This window comes from Pygocentrus nattereri, chromosome 2 (genome assembly GCF_015220715.1).
Source record: "Pygocentrus nattereri isolate fPygNat1 chromosome 2, fPygNat1.pri, whole genome shotgun sequence".
Taxonomy (NCBI): Eukaryota; Metazoa; Chordata; class Actinopteri; order Characiformes; family Serrasalmidae; genus Pygocentrus; species Pygocentrus nattereri.
Genome location: NC_051212.1, coordinates 17,916,575 through 17,944,556, shown reverse-complemented (window position 1 = coordinate 17,944,556; position 27,982 = coordinate 17,916,575). Strand labels below are relative to the sequence as shown.

Here is a 27,982-nt window from a genome sequence, read left to right as displayed (position 1 = left end):
TCTAAACGTGGAAGTGTTTCAGCATGGACTGCATTTTGAATGAAATAAACAGCAGGCAGGTTGTACTTACATATATCAGTTTTAAAAGGCATGCTGAAAAAAGGCCTGTTTAATGCTAAGAGATTGGAATATGGTCATATAAAACATGAATGACAAATGTCGTAAGTGGATGAAAATGAAACTCAAGAAGAAAAGTGGTAGGATATGGGCTTTTTAACACATTCACTCTACGCTGGAGCCTGGTGGTTGCCAGTAGTAGGCCCTCCATAATTACTATATAACAGTCTGACTGCAATTATTTGAGCTGATTACAATTATCTTCCTCAGTTTTTATAAACTTGTGCTTCCCAGCCTGGAGGCACATGACAGTTGCCTAAACAGTTCCACATTTTTTTTTTTTTTTTTAAACATGTTGTTGAAAACAACTTCTTCATGAAGTCCTCCAGACCAGTGAAATGATCAGTTGCTGCATGGATGAAGGTGCTGAGTTGAGGCAAAGAAAGTCTCCATCTAGCATGGGAGGCTGCAGGTCACTGCCAGGCAGCTAAAACAGCAACTTATTCACTACATCATATTTGTATTAGCAGAACATACTATTTGACAGAGTGCTTGCATTTGGAGTGCTGGCTTGTCAGAAAAAGTCTAGCATCTGAAGTAGACCGAGAGTAAAGCAACGTATTTCTGCCTTTTTGCTCATTCGTTCAGAGTCACTAAAGAGCTGTCACATGCTAACAGTTATTCCTGAACATTTACACAACTCATTAAAGCCAATAAATCATCATTTTCTTCTATTTACTGCATGGTCTGAGTGCTGTGTCTCACCAACAGGCCTGAAATATGCTAGAAACTGCTGAAGAAGCAGCTTTAAACATTCAAACAGACATTATCTTTCTTTTCTGACTGTGCAAGTTCTTAAGCAATCTGATGAATTCTCAAATATTGATATATTTTAATATATCTGCCCGAATAAGCAGCTAGAATTTCATGGCCTACTCATGGCTAATCACTGGCTTGACACAGAGAAATATTCATGAAACTAGTGTTTTGTGATTTGCCTGCAACATAATTTTTTCACAGTTACACAAAGCAATTCAAAAACAGCCAAAGCTGCATGCAACTCATGATTCCTCCACTAATTTTTCAACTATATTATGCAGTTTATAGCTTTGATGCAAAGAGCTGGTTTGGGATCATCACCACCGAGTAAGTCATCTTCCGAAAATCGTTTTAAAATCGAATCATTCGATATGATGGCACGCTGCATCAACTGCATTTTGACTTGCTGTGTCACAAAACGCATTTCACAAGGTTGACCTGCTTGTAAATACTGAGGCGGAGTTTCAAATTGCAGGACACTTTAATTTATGTAACTCAACAGGCTATAGTGCTCATTTCTGAGCTGAGACAAGGTGCTGATATGAGAAATCGCTGTGCAACAAGTATCTCCTGTTGAACCACTGATGAATGATGAATGCATGCCAGCACAGCAGAACGTTTCACTGATTCAACATACACCCTGCAAAGAATACAAACACTGATATGCACACATGTACACACATACACAGGGTCTTCACCTCTAAGGAGGTGGCACTGCCCATTTAGACAGAAAAGGGCTTCAGACATGAATATACAGACTTGACCTACATGCACATGCAGGTCACATTGATACACCTGCCCTAGATGAACACATACTCAGGATGTGACCATAAACAACACCATCATACTGTGTTGTTTATGGTCACGGGAAACAATCTTACATGAGCAGAATGTTTAATGCTACAATGGCAGTAGAGTCAGGGCTGAACGAACTGGGGGAAAAATCTGAATGTCATTTTTCTGACCAATACTCTGGCAGCATTTTAAATGCTGTGATGGACACGGATATAAAAATTATTGTCCGACAAGTGTTTCAACTTTTCAGAATGATATTTGATGTATTTATTGAGCAGAACATTCAGGTGACACTAGGATGCTGTGCTACAATGTCTAGATTTTGCTCATTTTAATGCATTTTTAACCCAATAGAAATAAATGCAACACATTTATCTATAACTCGAATCCAGAAAAATGTAGCCCCTATTTCCACAATTTATACATGCTTATACATTAGCATGTACATGAAAAATGCTGGATACTGGCATCTGTTCACAATTTCATATAGTGGTGCATCCCTAATTTCCTTTTTCTTCTCCCAAGACCACCAATATATCCATTTTTGGGGACTTGTTTTTAGCCAGAATGGCAGTTAACAAGCTCTTATCAGGTTAAGTAATCCCAAATAAAATTTGAATAATGAGTTACGTTATTAAAACTGCAAATTCATATGATTCATTGTTCATATCATTCATTTCACAGAACATACCAAATAAAAGGCCTGCCATGGTTAATCATCATTTAAGAGAAAAACAGCAGTGAAAGGCTTGACTATAGTTCACATTGCTCCTGCATGCATTAGGGCCCATGGGTTGACTGTGAATGCTAATGCAGGATTTTCCCTTCAGCAGTAACAGCTAAAACTACGACACTAAGGCGCTTCTACACCGAGGAGAAGAAATCCGGGTGAGAGAGCTGTGCTGCGTACCTCGCCTGCTTATCTCCTGCAGGGGGATGGTGTCCCCTCCCCCGTCGTAGGGCAAGTACGGGTCGGCCGAATCCTCCTCCATGCCGCCCGTCACCGCTCTGCCAACCGAGAGCAGCTCTGCAGCTCTAATCAAGGCTGGCTGCCATCTTTACCAGCCGCAGTCACATTCACTGTGAGGAGGATAGGAGCGAGTGTGTGCAGTGTGTGTGTGTGTGTGTGTGTGTGAGTGAGTGAGTGAATGTGGTTGGGGCGCGTGTGTGTGTGTGTGTGTGTGTTCCTGCTCCCTCCCTTTCCCTTTGCTCTTTCACACTATTTTCTTCCCCTCCCTCCCACTCTCCTTTTCAGCAGCTGACAGCTGAAGGCAGATGACGTCACCCATACGAAGGAGAGCTGGTTGCTATGGACGACAGCCGGGCCAAACCATTCAGGAACAATTCATGGGGGGTGTGCAAGGGCAGCTCTAGCACAGAGTAGTTCATTTTTTCCAGAAGGAGGGGTGGCCAGGCATGAAGATTAAAGGCCCTGGTCAGTCCAGTGTCATCCAAATTATAGCCTTGGAGGCCTTTCACAAGTGTTTTTTTTCCTGCTGTAAATACAGATAATTTGGCTCAAGGAGCTGAGAATAGGGCTATGAACAAAATACCATACTGTCACTGCACTGAGCGCATGTCTAAGTATGTGTAGCATAGGCACTATAGTATCGTGCTAAAGTCAGAGATCACCCTTTATTTAGTTAATCTTTAGTAAAAAAGCATTTGAGCACAAATTATCCAGTTTAAAAAATCTTTAAAAAAAAAAAAAAAAGATAAAAGTTGCTGGTGTTCTCAGAACTTCCCAACCCAGAGTCTAGACATTGCTTAATGTGTTTGAGGTTACCTGGATCATGAGAAGTTTATATATATATATATATATATATATATATATATATATATATATATATATATATATATATATATATATATATATATATATATATATATATATATATATAAATAAATAAATAAATAAATAAATAAATAAATTTCCAACCAACTTCTAAAACTGAACTCTGAAACCAGTCTACTGAGAGGAAAAAAAAAAAAATGTAACAAAAGCAAAAAGTGACAAAAACACAAACTACTGAAAAATGATAATATATTTAGTTCTTGGTTTCTGTGTAATCTTCTGCTAAATATACACCAATGAGCCAAACCACTGTGAGTGCTCAAAGATGAGGCAACAAATGCTGATGATCTCATAACAGTGGTGCATGTCAAGGTCTGGGATGTCATTACACAGTAAGTGAACAGTCAATTCTTGCAAGTGAAATGCTCAGGCATGAAAACTGAGCAACTTTGACAAGGGTCAAATCGTTTTGGCCGCATGACTGGGGTGGAGCGTCTCCAAAATGGAAAAGTTTGTTGGGTGCTCTTACTCAGCAATGGTGGGACAAACCATGAACTGGCCACAGAGTGTTGGGCGCCTAAGGCACATCAATACATTAGCGCAATGATGGTCCAAACAGACAGAAGGGCTATTCTGGCACAAGTCACAGAAACTTTTAATGATGGTTACAAGAGGAACGCATCACAACATACTGTGCATCGGGCTGCATAGCCACAGACCGTTCAGAGTACCCATGGTGACCCCTGTCTACTGTTGAAAGTGCCTACAATGGGCACACAAGCACCTGAACCGGACCTTGGAGCAATGGAAGGTTACCTGATCCTGAATCGCGTTTTCTTTTACATCAGTGGATGGCCAGGTATGTGTTTATCTGGGGAAGTGATGGAACAAGGATGTACAGTTGGAAGAACATAAGCCAGTGGATGGAGGGTGATGTTCTGGACAATGTTTTTCTGGGGAACTCCGGGTCCAGGAATTCATGTGGACTTAAATTTGACACTTGCCACCTCGTTGTGGATGAAATACATCCATTTGTCATGGTGGTATTCCACACAGTAGTGGCCTCTTTCAGCTGGATAATGTACCTTGCCATGTGGCATGCATTGTTTGGGAACAGAGAAAGGAACTTGAAGACTTCAAGATGTTGCCCTGGCGTCCAATTTATCCAGATCTCAATCCATTTGAGCATGTGTGTGATGTGTTGGAACATCAAGTGCGATCTGTGACAGCTCTACTTTGCAACTTACAGGACTGAGATCTGCTGCTAATGCTTTGGCGGCAGAAACCACAGGGCACTTTTAGAGGTCTCGTAGCGTAGGTTGCAGAGGTTTTCGTGGCAAGCAGTGGACCAATGAATATTACGGAGGTGGTCTTAAATGTTCAGGCCCATCTGTGTATGTTTTTGACTTTTTTCTCAGCACAGAAAAATTAAGAACCTGCATTTAATAGTGTTTTTCTTTTTTTTTTAATGAATAAATGAAGGGTGGTCTCTGACTTCCGCACATAACTGCATGTGTATTTATTCGGTATAGAACATCTTTTGTTCTTATGTTTACGTTGCAGTCCAATTTCAGTCTGTCTAGTTGTGATTTCAATATACTTTTCAGTATATTAAAACACAGTGGTGAACTCTTGAGGTCTCATGAATAATCAATGGCCTGTTTAATCAAATTAACCAAATGAATTCATAATTTTTGAAGAATGTCTTCATCTGAGAAAGGTCAGAACTCTCACACCACGCAATAAAAAAAAATCCGCAGCCTTCTACACTATCAGTATTAAGTATTACAAAGGCCAGTGTTTTGACAATGATTAACAAACTCAATTGTTGAGCTCTGCTTTACAAACAGTGAATGATATGAAGAGAAAACACAAGGTTAAGTCAAGCAAGACTGGAGTTGGGACACAACGTTACTTAAAGCTGCAAGGTGTGCCTGTTGTCTTGTTCCTTCAAACAACACTCATCTTTAAACATGGATGAAATACAATCTTGTTAAATTCTCAGCAGAGGACTGAGGAACAGAGGCGATGAGTCTGGACAAGCCTTCTCTAGGAACTGTTTATCTGTTGTGACATCGCAATTACCAGAGACACTCAGTGCTCCATCCTTTGAACACCAGCTTTCAAATTACACAGCAATTATGGTCATTAACCTGTGAACGTGGCTCAAATCTTAAAAAATAAAACATAAGAACGGGCTGACATAAAGCAGCTGTGCACAAAATTATTTCTTAAACAAATCTATAACCCTAAAAAGCACATCACATCTAATATGGAATTTTACCTATTATACCAGTGGTGATTGTAAGGAGCTAGGAATTCAACAATAACAATCAATAATCAATGATTTTATATTGTCCAAAATGAAACAGATTGCAACAACTTTAGATGATGGGGAGGTACTCATTGATTGTCTGAATCTACTCACTGATCGACAAAGTCCGATTTGCTAAGTCTAATAGACAGATATTTATGCTATACTGCTGCTGCTGCTGCTACTGCTACTACTGCTGCTACTGCTGCTGCTACTGCTGCTACTGCTGCTACTGCTGCTGCATCTCAGTAAATACAGATGTAAATTCCATAGTAAGTGTTAAGCAGAAATACTCTGGATGTAAAATTTACAATGGTCTGTTTATCAATGCAGTATATGTCTACATTATCCTTACTTGCTCCACACACTAAATTAGTAAGACTAATCAAGTCGATCAAACAGATGATAGTATTAAGATCACATTAAAATCTGAGTCTCGATTCATTACTCTGTGCAATTTGATTCAAGAATAGTGTTGATTCTGCAGACCATAGTAGGGCTGAAACGATTACTGCAGCATTGTGGTTGCAGCTTCCAGACCATGGTGGGCTTGTCATGCCACAACTGGGAATTTTATTCACCATAACAGCACACCTAGATGAAGGGGTTCAGAACTGCACTGCTGCCCTAGCCATGCACCAGCGTTATCAATGCAGGCGCATGCGACAAAATTTCTGCACCGAGTGCTGCGTGAGTGACGACGGAAGCGACGCATAGTCACTGCATGCAAAGCTTAAATTCTTAACTTTGCTGTTTGCTGCGAGCTGGATGCCACTAGAAGCATGCACAAAATACACCTGTGGCATTTGTAACTCATGTTCTGCTATGCTGTTGTGCATGTTGGATTCTGGCATATAAAACAAGCTTGTGTTATCCAGGTCGAAATGTCATAACCCAGACATTTATGTCAGCATTAAGGTTAGAAATTCGATAAACAGATCCAAACAAATAAACATTGGGGTATTACCGGATAGAACAGCACTAGGCTAGTAAAGTGAGCTCAATCAACTTAAAAGTTGCCCAACAGGACATCACTCTTCCTTAGTACCTTCAGATATTTCAGCTCATTCATCTTCTACTTATCACATCAACAAAAATAATTCGATTTAGATTAGTCATCTCGTTTTAAACTGGAGGATAAAGAAACAAGCTCCATTTTAGCAGTTAGCCTTGCCTCCTAATCAGTAAAAAAGCACAGGCACTAATGTGCACCATCAGGACTCATTATTATATTACAGTGATGTCGATTTGAACAGGGCAATCATTACTGAAAGAGTTTGATGATTATAGAAGGCACATCACTCTGGAATTAATACCTAACAAACCTGCAAATGTACAGGCATTCCAGGTTCGCACTGGTTTAAAATCACAGAAATTCTTACATAGACACTGAATACAATACACTGTATAAATATAAAACATTATTCTTGAATATAGATTATTCTTTACAAAACTGGTATGTGGAAGAACTGTAAAGGAGAGTCACTCAATTCTAAGCCAAAAAACTAACCAAGAATCATGCAGTGCTATCAATCTGTAATTACAGCATAAGCTCTCAAGTCACTTCACGTTTTCTTACATATGTCCACTAAATCATGGCAAATTACAATGCCTGTTGATCTATAACCAAACTGAACTGATTTAACTGCAAACTAACTAAACATTACACCATTGTAAAGTCATGTTACTTATTTGCACAGTTTACTGAAATCAGATTCCTTGCCTTTTAATCCAACGTCCTGCAAATCTAACAAGCTTGCATCTTACATCATTATAACATCCTATCTTAAGCATTCAGCTGAATAACCTTATTAACATTGGATTTGACCAATATCTTAAAAACTTGCTAGGACAAAAACACTGGCTGTACGAGCGAGATACAAGATGTTGTCCTGACAGCAACAACACCACCACCACCACCACCACCACCACCACCACCACCACCACCAACAACCTCTGCCTCATTCAAAAAGCAGTCTGGGCTGAAACACTGCTTATTATTTCAGTGTGAAAGAGCAAAGCTAAACTGCTGTAGTTGGAATAGGAGTGCATCAATAGTAGATATCAAGGTAATATGTTGGTTTTGGTGACATCACAAAAGTAGTGGACGCAGAACAGCCTGTTCTTGAAAGTTGCCCTCCACATACAGACTGAGACTGAGGAGGAACAGTATATTTTGAAACATTAAACATGTTTAAATCAAACTCTTGTACTCAAATGAGGAAAATTCAGTTTTGGGCAATTAAATGTGGCTAAATGAATGTGGCTCATGTTTATGCCTTTCAAAAGCTCAAGGACAACAAAACGGAAACATACCCAAAATCTCCCATTAGTTACCTTAAACAATTCTCTCTGAAACCCTCCTGTTGCCTGGTAACTGTACTGGACCGGTTGATGATGTCATCCATCAGTTCTGCTTCGATAACATCCACGTCTCCATCCGGGACCAAACCGCATGCTTAGTTGACTTCAAGATTAAGTGAGGCCATGATGCGCCACACAAACTCTCGCTTAAAACACGCAGGAAACTCTACACCTGTAAGGGACCACCGCAGGGTCCCCCTTCATACGTATAAAAATAGAACACCGACACCTACAAAAACACACTGCCTCACACAGACACCAATATTGCAGAGTCAAACTTCCTGAATTGCTGACTCCAAAGTAGCAAAGCTGTTAAACGAGTTCCTTCAGGCGTCGTCTCCAAAAGTCGTCTCCATGTCAGTTTTACACACATGTCCTCCATTTACACACAACCTGGTCCTGCTGGTACATGACGTCACTCAGAACTTTCCTGTGACCTTCGTTGAACTGTCCTCACCACACAGCCGCTCCAGTACTGACCCACACTCTTCCTCAAAGCGCTCCTGTACAAATGTTGCTGCCTGGGGTTAGACTCGTGGCTCATGTTGAGCAAGTAACTTTCCAGCTCCAGGGCAGCCAGTGAGAATAAAGCAATCTGATAGGGCAGAGATTGCTGAGTGACAATGTAAGACGACACTCCCTTGCTACTCAGGCACAAAGGCCGAGCTGTGCTTGTGATCCCGTGAACAAAGGTCTGTCAGATGCCTGCTACATGAGCATTGAGGCGCTAATGAATTATGAACTTAATGAGAAGAGCAAAAACAAAGCCAGTTTTCATAGAACTACTGCACTAATGCACAGTCACCACACACAACCTGGGAACAGAGGACATCACCAGATCATCTAATGCAGGCACCTGCCAAGGCTTTTGGAAACAGGAATTTGAAATAGAAAAACAAGTAAATGTACACAGATCTGTTCTGTATGGATCAGGTAAAGTCTAATGGTCAGTGAATGTGAATAATGTTTTTTTGAATAACGTGATTGTTTTTATACCTTGTTTGTGAGTGTACACATATACAAACACAGTGCTGTGCAAAAAATCCACTTCAACAAAATATTTAATCTTTTTAACTCCTTGGAACCACAGGAGGTTCCAAAACACAGCCATATTCACTTTTATACTTCATAAGTTTCAATCAAAAGGTGGGTGCCATGAGAGCTGTAACTGTCTTCTTTCCTGTGAAATAGACGGGTAACGTAATTTTAAAACTTTATAATAAAAGAAGCTGAAGCTCACAACTTTTTTTTTTCTACTGAAAGTTGATCCCTCACAAATCTGGGCTATAAACTATAAACAGATGGCATCTCTTCAGTGATGTGCTCTGTAAAAATATTTTTTATAAAAAAAAAAAATAAAAAAAACACGGATACCATCTAAGATTTTTGGCTTTCAGCAGTAAACTGAAGCGTATAGCATTATGTGTATGATCATAAAACATTTTCTATTCATCGTGGGGAGTTTTACCAAAAAAAAAAAAAAAAACAGAAAAAAAAAATCATTTATTTCATTCCGTTACTGATTAATTTGGCTTATGATTTAGGCACATAAATTTAGATGGAAAAACCATAATATATTCAGGAGAAGCTATTTATCTAGAGACTAAGGACGTTTCACTAGTACAAAGACCATTAGCATATAACATTGAAATAAATAAATAAATCCAATAAACAGCAACAAGAATTTCTTGTTTCCAAAAATGAATCAGTATCTACTGAGCTACTTAGTAAAGCAATTTGGTTCTAAAATTCTGCTTGACGCATCCAGACAATGCAAAGCTTTATTAAACTGCATCAACAGCACACTTGTTTTAACATAATGAAGTAGTGACTGAAGTACAAATACTGGACTGTCACAAGAACAGGTTTGGAAGTGTAGCATGCTAACAATGTAAAATCATTACTTATTGTATTAAACTACTCATCGTTTACACACACACACACACACACACACACACACACACACACACACACACACACACAAATTTTTTTGTGTGTCACAAAAAAACTGCCTCATGTAAATAGTGCGTACAAGTGTCAGGGAGTAGGGGTGGACACAGTAGCCTGTTGTCTGATGAGCCATGGCAAATTCAATTGTGCAATCTTCAGTTAACTAACTAACTCCATTAGAAACATAAACACCATAAACATCTTCCCCAAACAACCACTGCACTGCATTATCCATTACAGCCTATTTACTTTTTTACTGAACTGTTTGCAAATATTGTCGTCTGGCATCTGTCTCTCTCACATATTACGCTCAACTTCTAGTGTTCTTCGCAAGCAGCCATAGACCGTTGAATGAGGAGAAGAATGTTTGGCCACCAATCACTGTAAATCGCAGTAAATTCATAAATTTTCTGTCATACAACAGTGAACATATAACAGCACTGTTTAATACCAAAATCTTCATTTTATAAGTACTTTTTGGTCACTAAATTACCACCATGAGGCTTCTTTTGCCAATCTAATTGCACCCCTCTACCAATACTGGGGCTGAATCTTAAATACTGGCCAAGATTTAAAGTATATCCACCTTTTTCTTAGGTCCACACCACTGGTAAACTCATTGATCTAATACATAATGGCAACGATGAGGTCAACCTAACAAGAGTTTTACAGTGTATCTAACAAGGGTAATACATATATTTGTAAACTGCAAGCTTCACTATTCAGCCATCACTATTGCAAAGATCAACTAACAAATTAAATATTTGCAGCCCTACTGAACAGACAGACAGATGGCTGCATGGTTGAGAAGCTGTCAAGTTCAGACAGGTGTGTCAGGATCCTACCTGGGGAAGCATCCCCGTCGAGCAGATTGTCATCCTCAGTAGTGTGAAAGTCCATGATGACGCCGGCGCCATCGAGCAGCTCTTCGTCACTGCTGGCGCTGGTGATGCTGTTATAACTATTCCTGCAGTAGCCTCTGTTAAACAGTTGCTCCGACTCCATTTAGCTGTGTGAAGCCCTGAGAACACAAACAGGCACAAAGACGCTTACAAGACATGATCCCGAGACCCTGTTTTCATCTGGTCTTCAGGAGACTTCTATCTGGATCGCCAACTGAGCAGACTGCCAACTGACAACCTCATGTATTTAAAAATAGTAAACGTGTGCGGCTAGTCAGATATAAATCAGATTCCTCCATGGGAGTAATATGCAAATCAGCTCCTAGACGACAAACAATTGCCTGTGCTGTTCTTTGTTTTTCCTGCTCTATTCAAATGATGGTTGCCACTTCAAAAACCATAATTTGCATGATGTAATTAATTTCTTTACACCAGCTTTACATTGTGGCGGCTGGTCATAGATCATGTGCTTTAAAACTAAATATATGCTTAGCGTTTTGCATTTGGAACATGTGATATCTCTGGTCGATGAAGGCTACTGAATTAAACTAAGGGCAGAAACTCATATCAAGAGCTGAACTAAATGAGCAGCCATGCCTCTGTAAAAAGTTCCAGGGAACACAGTGTAAATTATTTTAAACGTTTGTGTGATACTGAAATTGAGTGTTTTATTAAGCATCCAGCAATGTTTGAATGAAACAAGGACACAAAGTGTGATTGAAGCAAACCACCAGCATCTAGTACCCTAGAAAGCATACACTTCTTGCATGTCCACAATTCTCAGTAGTCTCAGCCCTTTCAGCTAACACAAGGTTATTTTCACTCTAGTTACTACAGTACCAGTAGCTCCCCCTTCTGTGCAATACTGTTAAATATGAGTGAGTGAGTTACAAGCCAGGCCCATGAGGTGCTTTGCATCTAAACAAAAACAAGATAGAAACATAAAAAAATTATATTTTATTATTGTATTTTATATGACAATATATTTAAGACCGGAAAATCCTTGTTCACTTTACTGACGGATGTGTATGCTGGTGTGCAGTTCTGACCAAATGAACAGATTCTTGCTAGCTCAGTTATGTTAGCTGGTCTCGTCAGATTTAGGTTTGTACTCAAATCTGTTTTAAAGGTCCCTTGAGTGCACTTTCCTGTGGATAATCTTTATCCGGATACAATCTTGATACTCAAAAGTCTGAGATACGCTCTTGCATACACTAACCAAGCCACCTTCTTATGAAATTTAAAATTTCCATTGTTACTTTTCAAAAAAATCTTTAAAGGTTTTCTGAAAATAAAACATTTCTTCATATTTTGTGAAAAGCAAATTCTGCCTAAATGATGATTGCACTGTTTGAGTGCAAATGAATGTTCAGAACAAGGAGATGTGTGGGCTCTCCAACTGGAAAGGCTGCAGCAAAATGCTCAAGGCAGCAAAATGATTGTTGAACACTTCTTTTTGTGTTCTTATTGTAAGGTGAAGGAAATGGACATATTCCTACTGTAGACTGAAGACAGCGCTGCCTGGCAATTTAAGCCATTCAGACTCTGAAGGCACATGCAAGGCCCAAAACTGACTGACCCCATTATTGGTTTTTATTCTGACACACATCTGAGAGAGTGGAGATCAAGGTAAAAACCCTGCAGGACTGGCAGCACTGTCTCCACATCACCCCCTACTGGAGCTCAGTTCACATTACACCAGTCCCCAGAAAGGCTGTTCAAGACAACAACTCTTAAAAGGGAATTCCACCAATCTTTCTGGATGATTCAATGGTTTAAATGTACATAAAATCATTTATGTTTAATGTGAAATGCTCCATTATACACAGGAAGGTACTACATGAAATGGTTACAGATACATTTCTTGATACTAGACACTGTTTGATGATAGTTTTGAGATACATTACTGGGCCTAAAACTCCATTCACAATGGAGAAGTACACGCAAGGCATTGTTAGGCAAAGCAGTCCTCAAAGAACATGCATCCCTTTTAGATTTTAACTTTATTTTACCATTATGAACATTACATATAGAAACTCAAGACATTTGCAAGTTCACTTGTCATTTCGGATAATAAATAACATGGCTATACTTTTACTGCAAACACCTCGATTCCTGGTCCCTTTCACCAAAGTTTCTAGGATTCTTCATAAATGTACCATTTTCATATCAAACCAATTTAAATGAGTTTGTTCACATTTAGATGATTGAATTATGTGGAAATTTTTAAAAATGTGGAATTCTCTTTTACAGGATAGCTTGGTTAAAGGTGCTAACAGCAAGCAGTTACCATGATTTTTGTACATAACGCTATCAGGTGGTTACTAGCCTTCATTAATTACTGAATATTTCATCCATTCTAGGATTTCTCTGAAGCTGTTACTTCAATGGAGTGAAATTAGATGCCACTCTGCCCTCTAAACACAGTGAAAGTGCACTCACTGTATATATCAGGCTATATCTCAGCTCCGTCATTCAGGACTTACGTAAACAGTCATTAAAAAGGGTAAATAATCTACACTGACACATGCATATGCCCTTCACAGACTCCTGTAACAAATGTCTTCAAGGCCATGAAAATGAAATTACTATATTTGCAAAGCAGTTACATTATGAAATACAAAGCCATAAAACCCCACCTCTCTGAAACAGTCAGCTTACAGGAGAAGTTAAAAACAATTGTAAACTTAGACATTAAATGTAACAAGACAATGTAACTAAATAGCTTCAGAACATTTCTGTTGTTTCATTCGTCAAAGTTCACACAACGTAAAGGCTAAGCAGTTATAAAAATCTAAAAGAACAAGTGAATTACAACGTTTTTCAATGTGAAAGCGATAGCATATAATAAAAAATAAACTGTGCCACAGACGCAGGTCCAACAGTTCATAGTTGCTCATGAGCAACAGTCACACATAAGGAAAAAAGATGTTAATGGCTTACAGCTCAGCTCACTGTGAAGTTGAAAAGTGAGGCATATTCTTCCCAAATCTCCCTGCAGCTGTAATTCCCTTGTTTTAAATGTTCTCCAGCCTGCTGGCTGGGTAGCCTGATTACAGAGAGAGATTATGACTTCCAAAATCCCCTTTTCTTTCTTCATTCTGTGTAGTCAGGCTACAGAGATGGGCCATGACTCATCACGTGAAAGATTACAGTCACAAGCCTGAGCTGGAATGAGCTCCACAATTATAATAACTGGAATAATTTAATGGCCTCATAGCCAGCGTCCACCGTTTAAACGAATGTTTCCATCTAAAGGATCTCATGACCAGATTCTGAAAACTTCGACTGAAAGCACAGACGTGCCAGCGTTTATCTACAGATGGTCAATCAGTAATCTTATCTCAGTATAAACTACCATGCAACACCAAAATCAGGTGGAAATGGTCTGCAGCAGTTTTGGCTCTGAGTAACTATTTTGTTACCCGTGCTATTCTGAAAGCCACTGTTGTGCCGCAGGCCAGTCAAGACGAGTTCACAGGCCTAATGTGACGCACATGTCGATGAGTTTGAAGCTTTAACTAAAAGTATTTACATTTACAGCATTTAGCAAATGCTCTTATCCAGAGCAACTTACAAGAAGTGCTTTATCTATCTAGAGAAAGTATCTTTGCTAGTTACCAATAGCTTAGAGAAAAGACAGTCCTGGGCTCAGATACTGCTAGAAACAAAAAGTCACTGTAGATACTGAGAGAAAAAGGAGTTTAACACAGAACTCTGTGCCATTCAATGCAATGCAATACAATAAACTACAATACACAGTGCAATACAATAAAATATAAGTGCAGCTTATAAAAGTAGTATATAAGAGTAGTGAACTGTGATGTACGTTCTCAACTGAATCAAAAATAACAGCTATGTTAAAATGAAAGACCTTCCATCTTTAAAACTCTTGGTCTAATAACATGTTAATTCTTATTGTAAGTACACCAGGGATGGCACTGATCCAATATCCAGTATCAGCACGAGACGGACACCGGAAGAAAGTGTTGGATCCTATTTCAGGAAATAAGTAAGAATCAGATCCTGTATCAAATGAAGGACTGGCTATATTTGGCCTGTACAGATTAAACCAAGTTACCTTTTTCCTCTTTTTCTCACCTTTTATCGTACAAAGATAACACGTTATCATTTAATTATCGTGTTTGTCTCAGAGTTAGGCTTGTCTCAAAATAACTGGTGGAATGAAAACCTCATTGTACTAACAGTTAATGCAGCAATTTATTTGATTCATGGTATTTAGACATATGATTCAAAATTGAAATGTTTTAAAACATCAAGATTGTCCCATAAAAATGTCCCATTAAAGCACAAATAATGTTATGGCTAATAGAAAATCCTGGGAACATGTGTGTTTCATAAAGTATGAGCTTCATATCTGGAAAAAAATGCTAATGAAAAGAAAAAAAAAAAAAAAAAACATCAGCCAAGCTGAAGTAAAGAAATTGGAATCGGGTATTAAATTCATATACAATATTCTGACATACCAACATGACTCATTAACAGTGCCATGTTTAAAAACTGCTATTAAAGCTGCACTGTATTGCTCTTCAATTAAACCGGACTAATTACATTCTTTATTGCACCAAAACAGTAAGTACAGTTGGGCAGTTTTCAATGGAAGTAAAGAGGATATCCTCAATATGCTCAGAAAAGCATATTCTCATGATAACATTTGATCAGGACAACAACAAAATATCATCGTATGGCCGATCTACATCTGAGAACGCCTTCCTACAGTTTGCAATGAATAAATCAATAAATGAGCGATTTAAGCCAGCAACAAATTTTTACCATCACGGGAGCTGTAACCATGGTAACGAGGTCACCGGCATGCATGTTACCAGGTTGTATTTTTGTGAAAGAGTTTAATTATAAGAAGCTGAGGTTCTGTGTAAATCATGCTGCTGGCTGTACCTCTTCTTCCTATAAGGTAGTAGAGTGTTTGAATAGTTTTAACACCTTGGGGTTTTAGACATGCATCTTAAAATTCATAGGTGAGCATGATATTATTGATTATTACTTTTCTCCCAATCTGGCGCACAGTGATGTGATAAAATCAGAGGTAGGCATAAGTCATTACATGTTGATGGAAGACTATGAGAAAATAATTACATGATGAATCATACTTAATACGACCAGGGGCGTGAAACTTGGTAAAAAAATTCCCATTTTGCTTTCAAATTGACTAAGTGAAGTGCTTCAATTAATAATAGCTCACAGAAAAGAGTGCTACAGCACCAACTCTAGCTTACACATTTACAGCGTCAAAGAAAAAGGCAATCCATGTGTTTCAGGCCATAAACTGCAGACAGTATAAGCTGTAAACCCGCTCTGTGAGTCAAGAAATGTAGTGAATGAGCTATACGTGTCCAAACACTGCATTGGTGAAAAACTCACAACAGACCATTCGGCCTCAGGGCAGTTGGCTTGCTGCTCTGTGCTTCTCAAAATGAATGAAAAAGCAGTCTGTTGCAAATTAAAGCAAGAAATCGAATTCATTTAATCCAATTCATACTGCCCCGCAGTTAAAGTAAGCAAAACAACACATCTCCTCTGTTTCTCATGAGTTGAAAAGGTACTGACCCCTGATCACAGTCATTTACTGTGAAGGGTGAATGAGTTCAGGTGGTCAACTTCATTCTGTCAGAACAGAGAGCATCATTCACCGCTTCATTTTACATTTCACCAGCATTTCCACACATATCATAAAACAATCATAATAATAATAATAATAATAATAATAATAATAATAATAATAATAATAATAATAATATGATTATTTTTATGAACGAATAGTATTTTTATAATGGTGATGATGCTGTTTTAATCAACTTGTTAAATCATACTGAATAATTAAAGTTGTAAAATAAAAAAATAAAATTAATTATTAATAATAATAATAATAATAAATAATAATACTTCAAGGTTTTTTTGACTGTATAACTGAATTCCCACCCAATGAGTCCCACCAGTATAATGACAGAGATACATAGTTTTGAACACTCCTGGACAAATTAGATGTTTTCTTGATTTTCTAGGTGAAATTAACACAAACTCTACAGAGAACAATTAAAGTATGGCATTATTCTGCTTAACTCCAACGCTCATCAACCCCACCTGAACTGCCTTCAGAAGCCCCCCAGATTCACTACAGTATTAGTGGGCTTTACAGCTAATGCTAATATATACATACACACACACACACACACACACACACACACACACACACACACACACACTGAACAATACATACAACAACCTATGACAATATTGCTTTCTAACACTGGCCCAGCAAAAACTGGGCTAAATCACATCTTATTTCTGCAAGGTTAAATGTAGCAGCAGTTACATTCTGGCACCGGTACAGGCACCGGAATGCTTAATTTGTATGCCGCATTACCTGCGCTTATTTGGTTTCACACCGGAACAGTCATGACAAAACTTACACTTGAAGAATTTAAACCGGTTTACCACCCACCACTAAGCTGAAGAATGCGTTAGATTTGGGTTGGAGGTGAAACCCACAGGAAGGTAGATCTCTGGCAGGGGGGTCAGTGACCTCTGGTTTAGACTAACTGAATAGATTAGTGTGTATCCTGTCATTCGTGTAAATGTAGTCTACTTCAATTAAGGATTTGACCTTTGCTGGATCTTCACCACACTGGATAAAATGCATAACTGGAGTTATGGCTAAAGCATTACTGAAAGAGGCGATGCCTTGTTCTGCCTGACAGACTCAGAGGTGACATCAGCTAAAATCAAGAGTGACGATCAGGTTTCCATGGCAACATGTGATCGGAGAGATGAGAGTGAGAAAAGGTGTGTAAATAGATTATAGAGTTGGGAGATGAAGAGCTGCAAGATTACATGCTGTCTCGCAGATTTGCTGTCTTTCGCGCCTTGGGGTGGGGGGGGGGGGGGGAGTGCTATCACATTTCACTGCTTTCATGTGGACACGTTGTCAGCTGACACGTAGACGTAGTTTTGACTGAAATGTGAGAACATGGTCTCTCTTTTCATGCAGCAGCTGTCCTGTTTCTGTTGGTGCAACAAATGCTGTTGCAAAACTTAATCCATACGTACACAAATCCAGCTATCCACCTACGATCTCTGTTGTCATGGAGGCGTAACCGAGGTGACTGTTGCTCAAAGATGAATCAGCATTTTCAGATCCTCCTGAAAACCACAAACTCAGCACTCTCATCACACTAGTAGCGCATAAAAACCACAAGCACTGAAACAGTAACCTCTGATAAGAGAACTGAATGATGTTCATTCACTCAACTACAAAACACCATCAAAAACACTATAATCCCTCAGCTGAAATCAGCTGCTCCAAAGAAATCTGGCTAAATTCCAACAATATAGTATCAGCTTAAAAGAAAAAAGGTAATCCATTTAAGACACCAGAGAGAGTATCATTTGAGCACTCACTCTAATAGAGAAGATTATGTTGAGGAGAATAAGTAATTACCAGTGATAAATGGACACTCTGTGATTTCAGAAGGTGGTGTGATGTCCTATAAAGCTTGACTTCTACGTCTTTCTCAATCTCACAGACCCAAAGACCAACTGCCAGGAGAAACATTCGAAGAAATGTCGCAAGATCTAATAATGTTGATTACATGTACACTGTTCACAAAGTGATGAAGAAGAATCTCTCCTGAAGAGTTTAGTTCCGACCACAGAGCAAGAATCCTCAGATGTTCCTGGGCCAGTTATGTTTGATTATGGTTATAAAACAACAGGGATAGAGACACTCTCCTTGTTTGTGTGTAAGACACAGTGCTCAAAAGTGGGACAGTTTTGGGAATTTACTACTTTCCAAACTAATTTAACTTTTTACACCAGTAAAGTCAAAATAACCAGCAACACCTAGGTTTACTAAATGAAACTCAAAATGATCCCACTAATTAGCTGAAACCTTAAGTTAGGCAAGTAAAAGTGTGAAGCATTAGTGGGACAAATGTTGGTGACTCTCCCCTTTACGTACGTAAGCATTAAGTATTTTAGTTCAGTATTATGATGAACATACCTTCTCGACAGCTGTTCTTCTGGACATGCAGCATGCAAGTTTACTACTGCCCAACAAGGCTTGTTGGATTTTCTCTTTTGGATGGTCAGAGCACGGCAGGCACTCCGGTCTTTTTCAACCACTTCAGCCCTTTTCTTGATTTGCTTTGCTTGATTTTGGAGTTTATGATGTATCTATACTCTCATAGATATTTTGAACCAAGATATTTTTAACAGATTCAGATTCTCGATAATCCAGTTCAGTATATTCATGTTTTCTTACACAACATGTGTCAGAGGGTTAATGAAATTGAGTTAGACTGTAGCTTTCCAGGAGTAGTATATGAAGTTATCTACATGTGCATTTAGTGTCCCAACATTTGTTTTCAGTTAAAATGGAAGAATAGAATTAGAATTTACAACCATTTGTCACCTGTGTTTGCACACTGTGAAATCAGATCTCTGCATTTAACCCATCCGTGCAGTGAAACACCCACATACATGTACACTAGTGAACGAACACACACACACACACACACACACACACACACACACACACACACACACACACACACACACACACACACACACACACACACACACACACACACACACACACACACACACACACACACACACTAGGGGGCAGTGAGCAGCCCTATCCACGGCACCCGGGGAGCAACTGAGGGTTAAGTACCTTGCTCAAGGGCACTTCATCATGGACTGTCACCCAAGGGGATCGAACCAGCAACCTTCCGGTCACAGGGCTGGTTCCCTAACCTCCACGACTACCCCCAGAGGGAAGGGGTTGGACCAAAAGTATTCAATAATAAGTTATGATACAGCCGAGATTCTGTAAAATACTGTGAGGCACAGTTCCCCTCATCCATTAACGAATACAATAATAAAATCACCAATTGTCCCAAAACCACTTTTACGCACTGTATATTTTCAGGTTGAGTTGATTGAATCCAATCTTTAACTCAGAATGAACCATTTCAATGCTTTTTGCGTTGAAATGTCCTGATTCTACAGAGCTGTAGTTTTTGTTGAAGTAGTTTAACTAAAACTACAAACTTTATTTCAAAACGAAATGTTGCGAAGTGGACTATTCTCACAAACACGGGTCAGTACATTCATCTGTATGTTCACTGTACATAAATTCATTGAAATTAAACTGACTTTTAGTAACATGTTCCAATTTAAGTGACCAAATTCACAGTAACACAGTAATTAACTGAAACACAGTTAAGTAAGTAAAGTAAATAAAACAATTTTTTTTTATATTAAAAAAGTGAAAAAATGATCAATATTGGTAATAAGAAACACATACACCAATCAGGCATAACATTCTGACCACCTGCTTGTTTCTACTCTCACGGTCCATTTTACCAGCTCCACTTACTCTATAGGAGCACTTTGTAGTTCTCCAGTTACAGACTGTAGTCCATCTGCTTCTCTGATACTTCGTTAGCCCCCTTTTACCCTGTTCTTCAGTGGTCAGGATCCCCATGGACTCTCATAGAGCGGGTACTATTTGGGTGGTGGATCATTCTCAGCACTGCAGTAACACTGACGTGGTGGTGGTGTGTGAGTGTGTGTTGCGCTGGTATGAGTGGAGCAAACAGCAGTGCTGCTGGAGTTTTTAAGCACCTCAGTGTCACTGCTGGACTGAGAATAGTCCACCAACCCAAAACATCCAGCCAACAGTGTCCTGTGGGCAGCATCCTGTGACCACTAATGAAGGACTAAACGATGACCAACACAAACTGTGCAGCTGCAGATGAGCTATCGTCTCTGACTTTACATCTACAAGGTGGACCAACAAGGTAATACAGTTGACAATAAGTGGACACAGTGTTTAAAAGCTCCAGCAGCACTGCTCACACCAGCACAACACACACGAACACAACACCACCACGTCAGTGTTACTGCAGCGCTGAGAATGACTACAGTCTGTAATTGTAGAAGTACAAAGTGCACCTATAAAGTAAATGAAGCTGATAAAATGGACAATGAGTATAGAAACAAGGATAGTGTTATGCCTGATCAGTGTATGTGGACACACTTTGGTAAAGACAATTAAGTGTCCAAAAATATCAAATACACTAACGAACTACACAAATCTATCGCTTTGCCATTTAGAGCTCCAACAGATCTAAATAACATGAAGATTTTTTTTACTGTGCAGACCCTATAACTGAGCTATAAACAACAAAGAAACCTGAACTGCCTATCATCCACATCAACATCACATACATTAAATAAATCCTTAATTAAAATATGTGCAAAACAAACACCTATTTTGACACTAAACATTAACTATAGTTCACCCGTTTCAACTCGTTCATATTTCGTGGTTGTCAAAACAGACGGCAAGCGAGACTCTCGGAGGAGGTGGAGGGGTGTACTGGTGATACAGCACGAAATTTAAACACTTTTTTTCAAATGTTCATTTTGTTGGTGCTTATTGTGTATGTGATTTTTTATGCTGTCTTGAAATCATTCGTTCTTTCACACTGTACACGTACATGAAAGTGTTTATAAAAGGACTTAAGACAAAAACTTTCAGTCTTCTACAGGAGCAGTGTGTCTGTAAAGCCAAAAGAGACGTCTTAACTCTCACATCATGGGTGTTAGGTCGAATAGAGTTGCATTATGCTGACCACAGACAGTGAAACTGGCTTATAGACAAAAAAAAAAACAGGAAACAGTCACAGAGCTTGTAGCAGGACAGAGGAGGGCTTGCAAACTGCAAATGCTCTTTGGTAAATGCAGTTTAAACTGCACCCTTTGATGACACACCTGTTCAACTTTGCACACACTGCTTTTATAAGCTCCTTATAAAAGAACTGACGATAAAACAGGACGCTCTGGAGCAGGCGCGTATGAGTCTAAAGTCACTATGTCCAAAGCCAAGCGTCAGCTAGAGGGATTTAAAGACCCCCCAGCACTGAGCTGTGGAGAAGTAGAACTGCGTTCTCTGGAGTGATAGAGCTCCACCCAAAACCTCTGGGATGAGTCAGAGTGATCCAGAACTAGTCACCCAACATCAGTGCCTGACCTCACTAATGCTGTTGTGCCTGAACACAATTAAATTATCACAGCAATGTTCCAATATCTAGTGCAAAACCTTCCCAAAGGAGTAGAGGCTGCTACTGAAGCGAAGGGATATAATCTCCCTATTAATTCTTGGGAAATACTACTGAGATGTGTAATGAGCAGGTGTCTATAAACTTTTTGATATTCAGGGCTAGTTTCCCAGACTTAGATAAAGCCTAAGCCTAGAGTAAAAAAGAATCAACAGTGATTCACCTTTGGCACCTGTTCCAAGACCCAGAACTAGGCTAAACCCAAGCCCAGGAAACTAGTGCATAAAAAGTAGTGACGCACAATGATCCTGGGATCTGTCTGTATTGAAACATGTATACATGTTTTCATTTTCTTGCTATTTGATGATGTATTTACTGTAACATTACTCCAAAAGAGTGGAGCATGTAGGTGATACTGGGTTACTTCACTGAACCATCTGAATATTACTTTTATTGTAAATGCAAACCTACAGAAATAAAATGCAAATGTAATGCAAATCCAGATGTATTCAGTCCCTATTTCTACATTTTATGAATATTTATGCTTTGGCATTAGCAGATATGCACATGAAACATATGGGCATCGGTTCACAGTTCCCAGATCAGGGTATTCCTAAAAATAAGGAGGTCTTAGATCATCTAACAGTGACTCAGGCTCAGACTTTGGGTCCTGTGTGCCATATGCTGGACAGTGTGATCATAAACAATTTCACTGACCAAAAAACTCCAACACAACAGATTTCAACAAAACAACAACAACAACAACAACAACAACAACAACAACAACAACAATACTAGAACTCTAATGTAACTTTCCTTATTAAGGACATCACTTCAGCTTTAAAGCTATAACGTTACAGTGTAAACACCCAGATCTCAAACAAGCAAGCTGTGTTTACACTGATCAATTTTTAAAGACACCTCGCCTAAAACCAAACACAGGCTGATAAATGCAGCAGTTATGCATTAATTCACCATTTAAAACACGTCGCTAACGCTGTGGGAGCGTAATCCTGTCACTGGACCGGTCGGAGGGCATTTCTCACCTGTGTGAACGAGGCCTGACTGAAAGCACTGAGGACGAAAGTCACATCTTCCAACGAGTCTATAAACACCAGCAAGACTCGCGCACAGCAGGTGTCCAACACAGCCTGCGGTGTCCAGCAGCGCCGCGACACGGCTAAGGACCCAGCCCAGGCGGGTTTAATGTGAATGTGGATGTAAAGGTGAGGTTTTGTACATGTAAACCCACAGAGTTCAGACCCTGAACCGAAGCTAACGAGCTAACAGCAGCAGCTAAACACCAAACACTGTGATGTGCAGCGAGCAGAGAGCACAAACCGAGCCGGGCTCACCTCAGTACAGCCTCGAAACCGGTCCGCAGCCAACACACCATACTTTCACCGGCTGGAAATACGGAAAACACACAGGACAAGAGGAAAACCTTCTCAGGATTTAGGAGCCATGTTCTGCCTCTGATGCTGCTGAGATGATTTTAGCCCATTCCTGTGTCAGTGACGTTTGCTTCCGGTGGTGTGCCCCCAACGTTGCCACCTCCATCTCTCACTGTGGTTTTTTATCTCTCCCTCTCCCGCTCCCTCCCTCCCTCTCTCTCTCTTTCTCTCTGTTTTTATCTCTTTTTTATCACACACTGTCCGTTTATTCTGCTCTCTCTCTCTTTCTCTCTGTTTTTATCTCTTTCTTTTTCACTCTCACTCTCTCTCTCTCTCTCTCTCTCTCTCTCTCTCTCTCTCTCTCACACACACACACACACACACACACACACACACACACATATATATATATATATATATATATATATATATATATATATATATATATATATATATACACAGTGCTGTGAAAGTTTTAGGCATCTAACCAAATTTTAAACAACGTACCTCAGCAGTGAGTTTATCACAATATACATTAGAATAAAGTCGTATTCATAATTCAAATAAACATAAAAACAATAAAAAGTAACAACAATTTCTTGGGTCCATATTTTTCCTTGACACCTTCACAGCCGCCACAAATATCATCAGTTATATCATGAGCACAATTTACTGAAGCACTGACTGGTCAAACCAGGAGTTGCTCTTTAACTACATATAATACTGGGCTTCCTCGAGGAGAGGTGTGGAAATGGTTAAACACACTAACATCACTAATCCATAAAATCATTATGATATATACCATTATTAATAGTCTATAAATTTTGTTTATTCATATATTAACACTTTTCTCAGCAAATAAACACAAACTACACAAATAAGTAGATTTTGAAAATGCGTCTTGGGTACCTAAGACTTTCGCACAATAAAGTATTCATATAGTGTGTTTCTCTCTCTCTCTCTCTCTCTCTCTCTCTATATATATATATATATATATATATATATATATATATATATATATATATATATATATATATATACCTCTCCATGGATCACCACCTTATCGTGGTGGAGAGGTTTGTGTGCTTGAAGGACCCTAGGAGCTATGTTGTCTGGAGCAAAAGCTCCTGGTAGGGTCTCCCATGGCAAACTGGTCCTAGGTGACAGGCCAGACAAAGTGTGATCCATAGCCACCCCTATGAGGACAACAAAGCAGGACTCGTGTACCCTGCCCGGATCAGGGTTACCGGGGCCCCACCCTGGAGCCAGGCCTGGGGGAGGGGCTCGCCAGCGAGCGTCTGGTGGCCGGGCATTCACTCATGGTGCCCGGCCGGGCCCAGCCCGAAGGAGCTACATGAGTCCCCCCTCCCATCGACCCACCACCGATGGGAGGGGCAGTAGTAGGGGTGTGGTGCATTGTGGATCGGGCAGTGTCCGAAGGCGTGGGCCTTGGCGTTCTGATCCTCGGTTGCTGAAACTGGCTTTTGGAACTTGGAACGTTACCTCACTGGCGGGGAAGGAGCCTGAGTTGGTGCGCGAGGTCGAGAGATACCGGCTAGATATAGTCGGGCTCACCTCAACACACAGCTTGGGCTCTGGGTCCAATCTCCTTGAGAGGGGCTGGACTTTTTTCTTTTCTGGAGTTGCTCATGGTGAGAGGCGGCGGGCAGGTGTGGGCTTTCTCATAGCCCCTCGACTCGGCGCCTGTATGTTGGGGTTTTCCCCGGTGGACGAGAGGGTAGCTTCCCTACGCCTTCGGGTTGGGGAACGGGTCCTGACTGTTGTCTGTGCTTATGCACCGAACAGCAGTTCAGAATACCCAGCCTTCATAGAGTCCTTGGAAGGGGTGCTTGAAAGTGCTCCTCCTGGAGACTCGATTGTCCTACTGGGGGACTTCAACGCTCACGTGGGCAACGACAGTAAGACCTGGAGGGGTGTGATTGGGAGGAATGGCCTCTCTGATCTGAACCCGAGTGGTGTTCAGTTTTTGGACTTCTGTGCAAACCACAGTTTGTCCATAACGAACACCATGTTTGAACACAAGGATGTCCATAAGTGCACATGGCACCAGGACACCCTAGGCCGCAGTTCAATGATTGACTTTGTAGTCGTGTCAGCGGACTTGCGGCCATGTGTACTGGACACTCGGGTAAAGAGAGGAGCTGAGCTGTCAACTGATCACCACCTGGTGGTGAGTTGGATCAGGTGGTGGGGGAAGATGCCAGTCAGACCAGGCAAACCCAAACGTATAGTGAGGGTTTGCTGGGAACGTCTGGCAGAAGAACCTGTCAGATTGATCTTCAACTCACACCTCCGTCAGAACTTTGACCAGATATCGGGGGAGGTGGGGGACATTGACTCAGAATGGGCCATGTTCCGCTCCTCCATTGTTGAAGCGGCTGACTGTAGCTGTGGTCGCAAGGTAGTTGGTGCCTGTCGGGGCGGTAATCTTCGAACCCGGTGGTGGACACCCCAGGTGAGAGATGCCGTCAAGCTGAAGAAGGAGTCCTACCGGACATGGTTGGCCTGTAGGACACCAGAGGCAGCTGGGAGGTATCGACAGGCCAAGCGATCTGCGGCTTCAGTCGTTGCCAAGGCAAAAACCCGGGTGTGGGAAGAGTTCGGTGAGGCCTTGGATAGTGACTTTAAGTCGGCTCCGAAAAGATTCTGGCAAACCGTCAGGCGACTCAGAAGGGGAAAGCAGTGTGCCACTAGCACTGTATATAGTGGAGATGGTGTGCTGCTGACTTCGACTGAAGACGTCATTGGGCGGTGGAAGGAATACTTTGAGGACCTTCTCAATCCCACCAACATGTTCTCCAGTGAGGAGGCAGAGTCTGGGGACACGGGAATAGGCTTGTCCATTACTGAGGCCGAAGTCGCTAAGGTAGTTAAAAAGCTCCTTGGCGGCAGGGCTGCAGGGGTGGATGAGATCCGTCCCGAGTTCCTCAAGGCTCTGGATGTTGTGGGGCTGTCTTGGCTGACACGCCTTTTCAACATTGCATGGACATCGGGGGTGGTGCCACTTGATTGGCAGACTGGGGTGGTGGTGCCTCTTTTTAAAAAGGGGGACCGGAGGGTGTGTTCCAACTACAGGGGAATCACACTCCTCAGCCTCCCTGGTAAGGTCTATGCAAGGGTACTGGAGAAGAGAGTCCGGCTTATAGTCGAACCTCGGATTCAGGAGGAGCAGTGCGGGTTCCGCCCTGGTCGTGGAACACTGGACCAACTCTTTACCCTCTCCAGGATTCTCGAGGGTTCATGGGAGTTTGCCCAACCAGTCCACATGTGCTTTGTGGATTTGGAGAAGGCATTCGACTGTGTTCCCCGGGGTATTCTGTGGGAGGTGCTTCGGGAGTACGGGGTACATGGCTCTTTGCTACGAGCCATTCAGGCCCTGTACAAACAAAGCAGGAGCTTGGTTCGCATGGCCGGCAGTAAGTCAGACTTTTTCCCAGTGAGAGTTGGACTCCGTCAGGGCTGCCCTTTGTCACCGATTCTATTCATAATTTTTATGGATAGAATTTCTAGGCGCAGTCAGGGGATGGAGGGTGTCCGGTTTGGTGACCTCAGGGTCACATCGCTGCTGTTTGCAGATGATGTGGTCCTATTGGGGACATCAGGCCGAGAACTTCAGCTTTCACTGGATCGGTTTGCAGCCGAGTGTGAAGCGGCCGGGATGAGGATCAGTACCTCCAAATCCGAGGCCATGGTTCTCACGCGGGAAAGGGTGTAGAGCCCTCTCTGGGTCGGGGATGAGCTCTTGCCTCAAGTGGAGGAGTTTAAGTATCTTGGGGTCTTGTTCACGAGTGATGGTACAAGGGAGCGGGAGATTGACAGGCGGATTGGTGCTGGGTCAGCAGTGATGCGGGCTCTTTACCGGTCTGTTGTGGTAAAGAAAGAGCTGAGCCATAGGGCAAGGCTCTCGATTTACTGGTCGATCTATGTTCCCACCCTCACCTATGGTCATGAGCTTTGGGTAATGACCGAAAGAACGAGATCGCGAATACAAGCGGCTGAAATGAGTTTCCTCCGCAGGGTGGCTGGACTCTCCCTTAGAGATAGGGTGAGAAGTTCGGTCATCCGGGAGGGACTCGGAGTAGAGCCGCTGCTTCTTCACGTCGAGAGGAGCCAGTTGAGGTGGTTCGGGCATCTTGTTAGGATGCCTCCTGGACGCCTCCCTTGGGAGGTGTCACAGGCAAGTCCACCGGGGAGGAGACCCCGGGGAAGACCCAGGACACGCTGGCGTGAATATATCGCCCAGCTGGCCTGGGAGCGCCTCGGAATCCCTCCCAGGGAGCTAGTGGAAGTGGCTGGGGAAAGGGAGGTCTGGGCTTCATTGCTCAGGATGCTGCCCCCGCGACCGGAACCCCGGAGAAGCGGAAGATGATGGATGGATGGATGGATATATATATATATATATAAACAAAATTACAAAAAAAAAGTTTGGTTCCATTGACATTAATAGATGAGTATGTTTTTCT

At 41.1% G+C, this 27,982-nt stretch overlaps 1 protein-coding gene across 8 annotated transcripts in view; it reads right to left on the bottom strand.

Moving 5' to 3' along the window:
* clcn3 (chloride channel 3) overlaps positions 1-23,622 on the bottom strand; it is a 53,497-nt gene extending 29,875 nt beyond the window's left edge. For 2 of the 8 annotated variants that reach the window (XM_037546907.1, XM_037546906.1), the window contains exons 1-2: positions 23,460-23,622; positions 10,940-11,115 (exon numbers count right to left, since the gene is read on the bottom strand). In XM_037546907.1, coding sequence (XP_037402804.1) covers positions 10,940-11,099 — 160 coding nt within the window. In that variant the 5' untranslated portion in view covers positions 11,100-11,115; positions 23,460-23,622. Of the gene's footprint in view, positions 1-2,581; positions 2,864-8,117; positions 8,665-10,939; positions 11,116-23,459 lie in introns of those variants that run through there. The other 6 variants (XM_037546899.1, XM_037546905.1, XM_037546909.1 and 3 more) reach the window with 6 other exon arrangements.
* Positions 23,623-27,982: the final 4,360 nt, after the last annotated feature.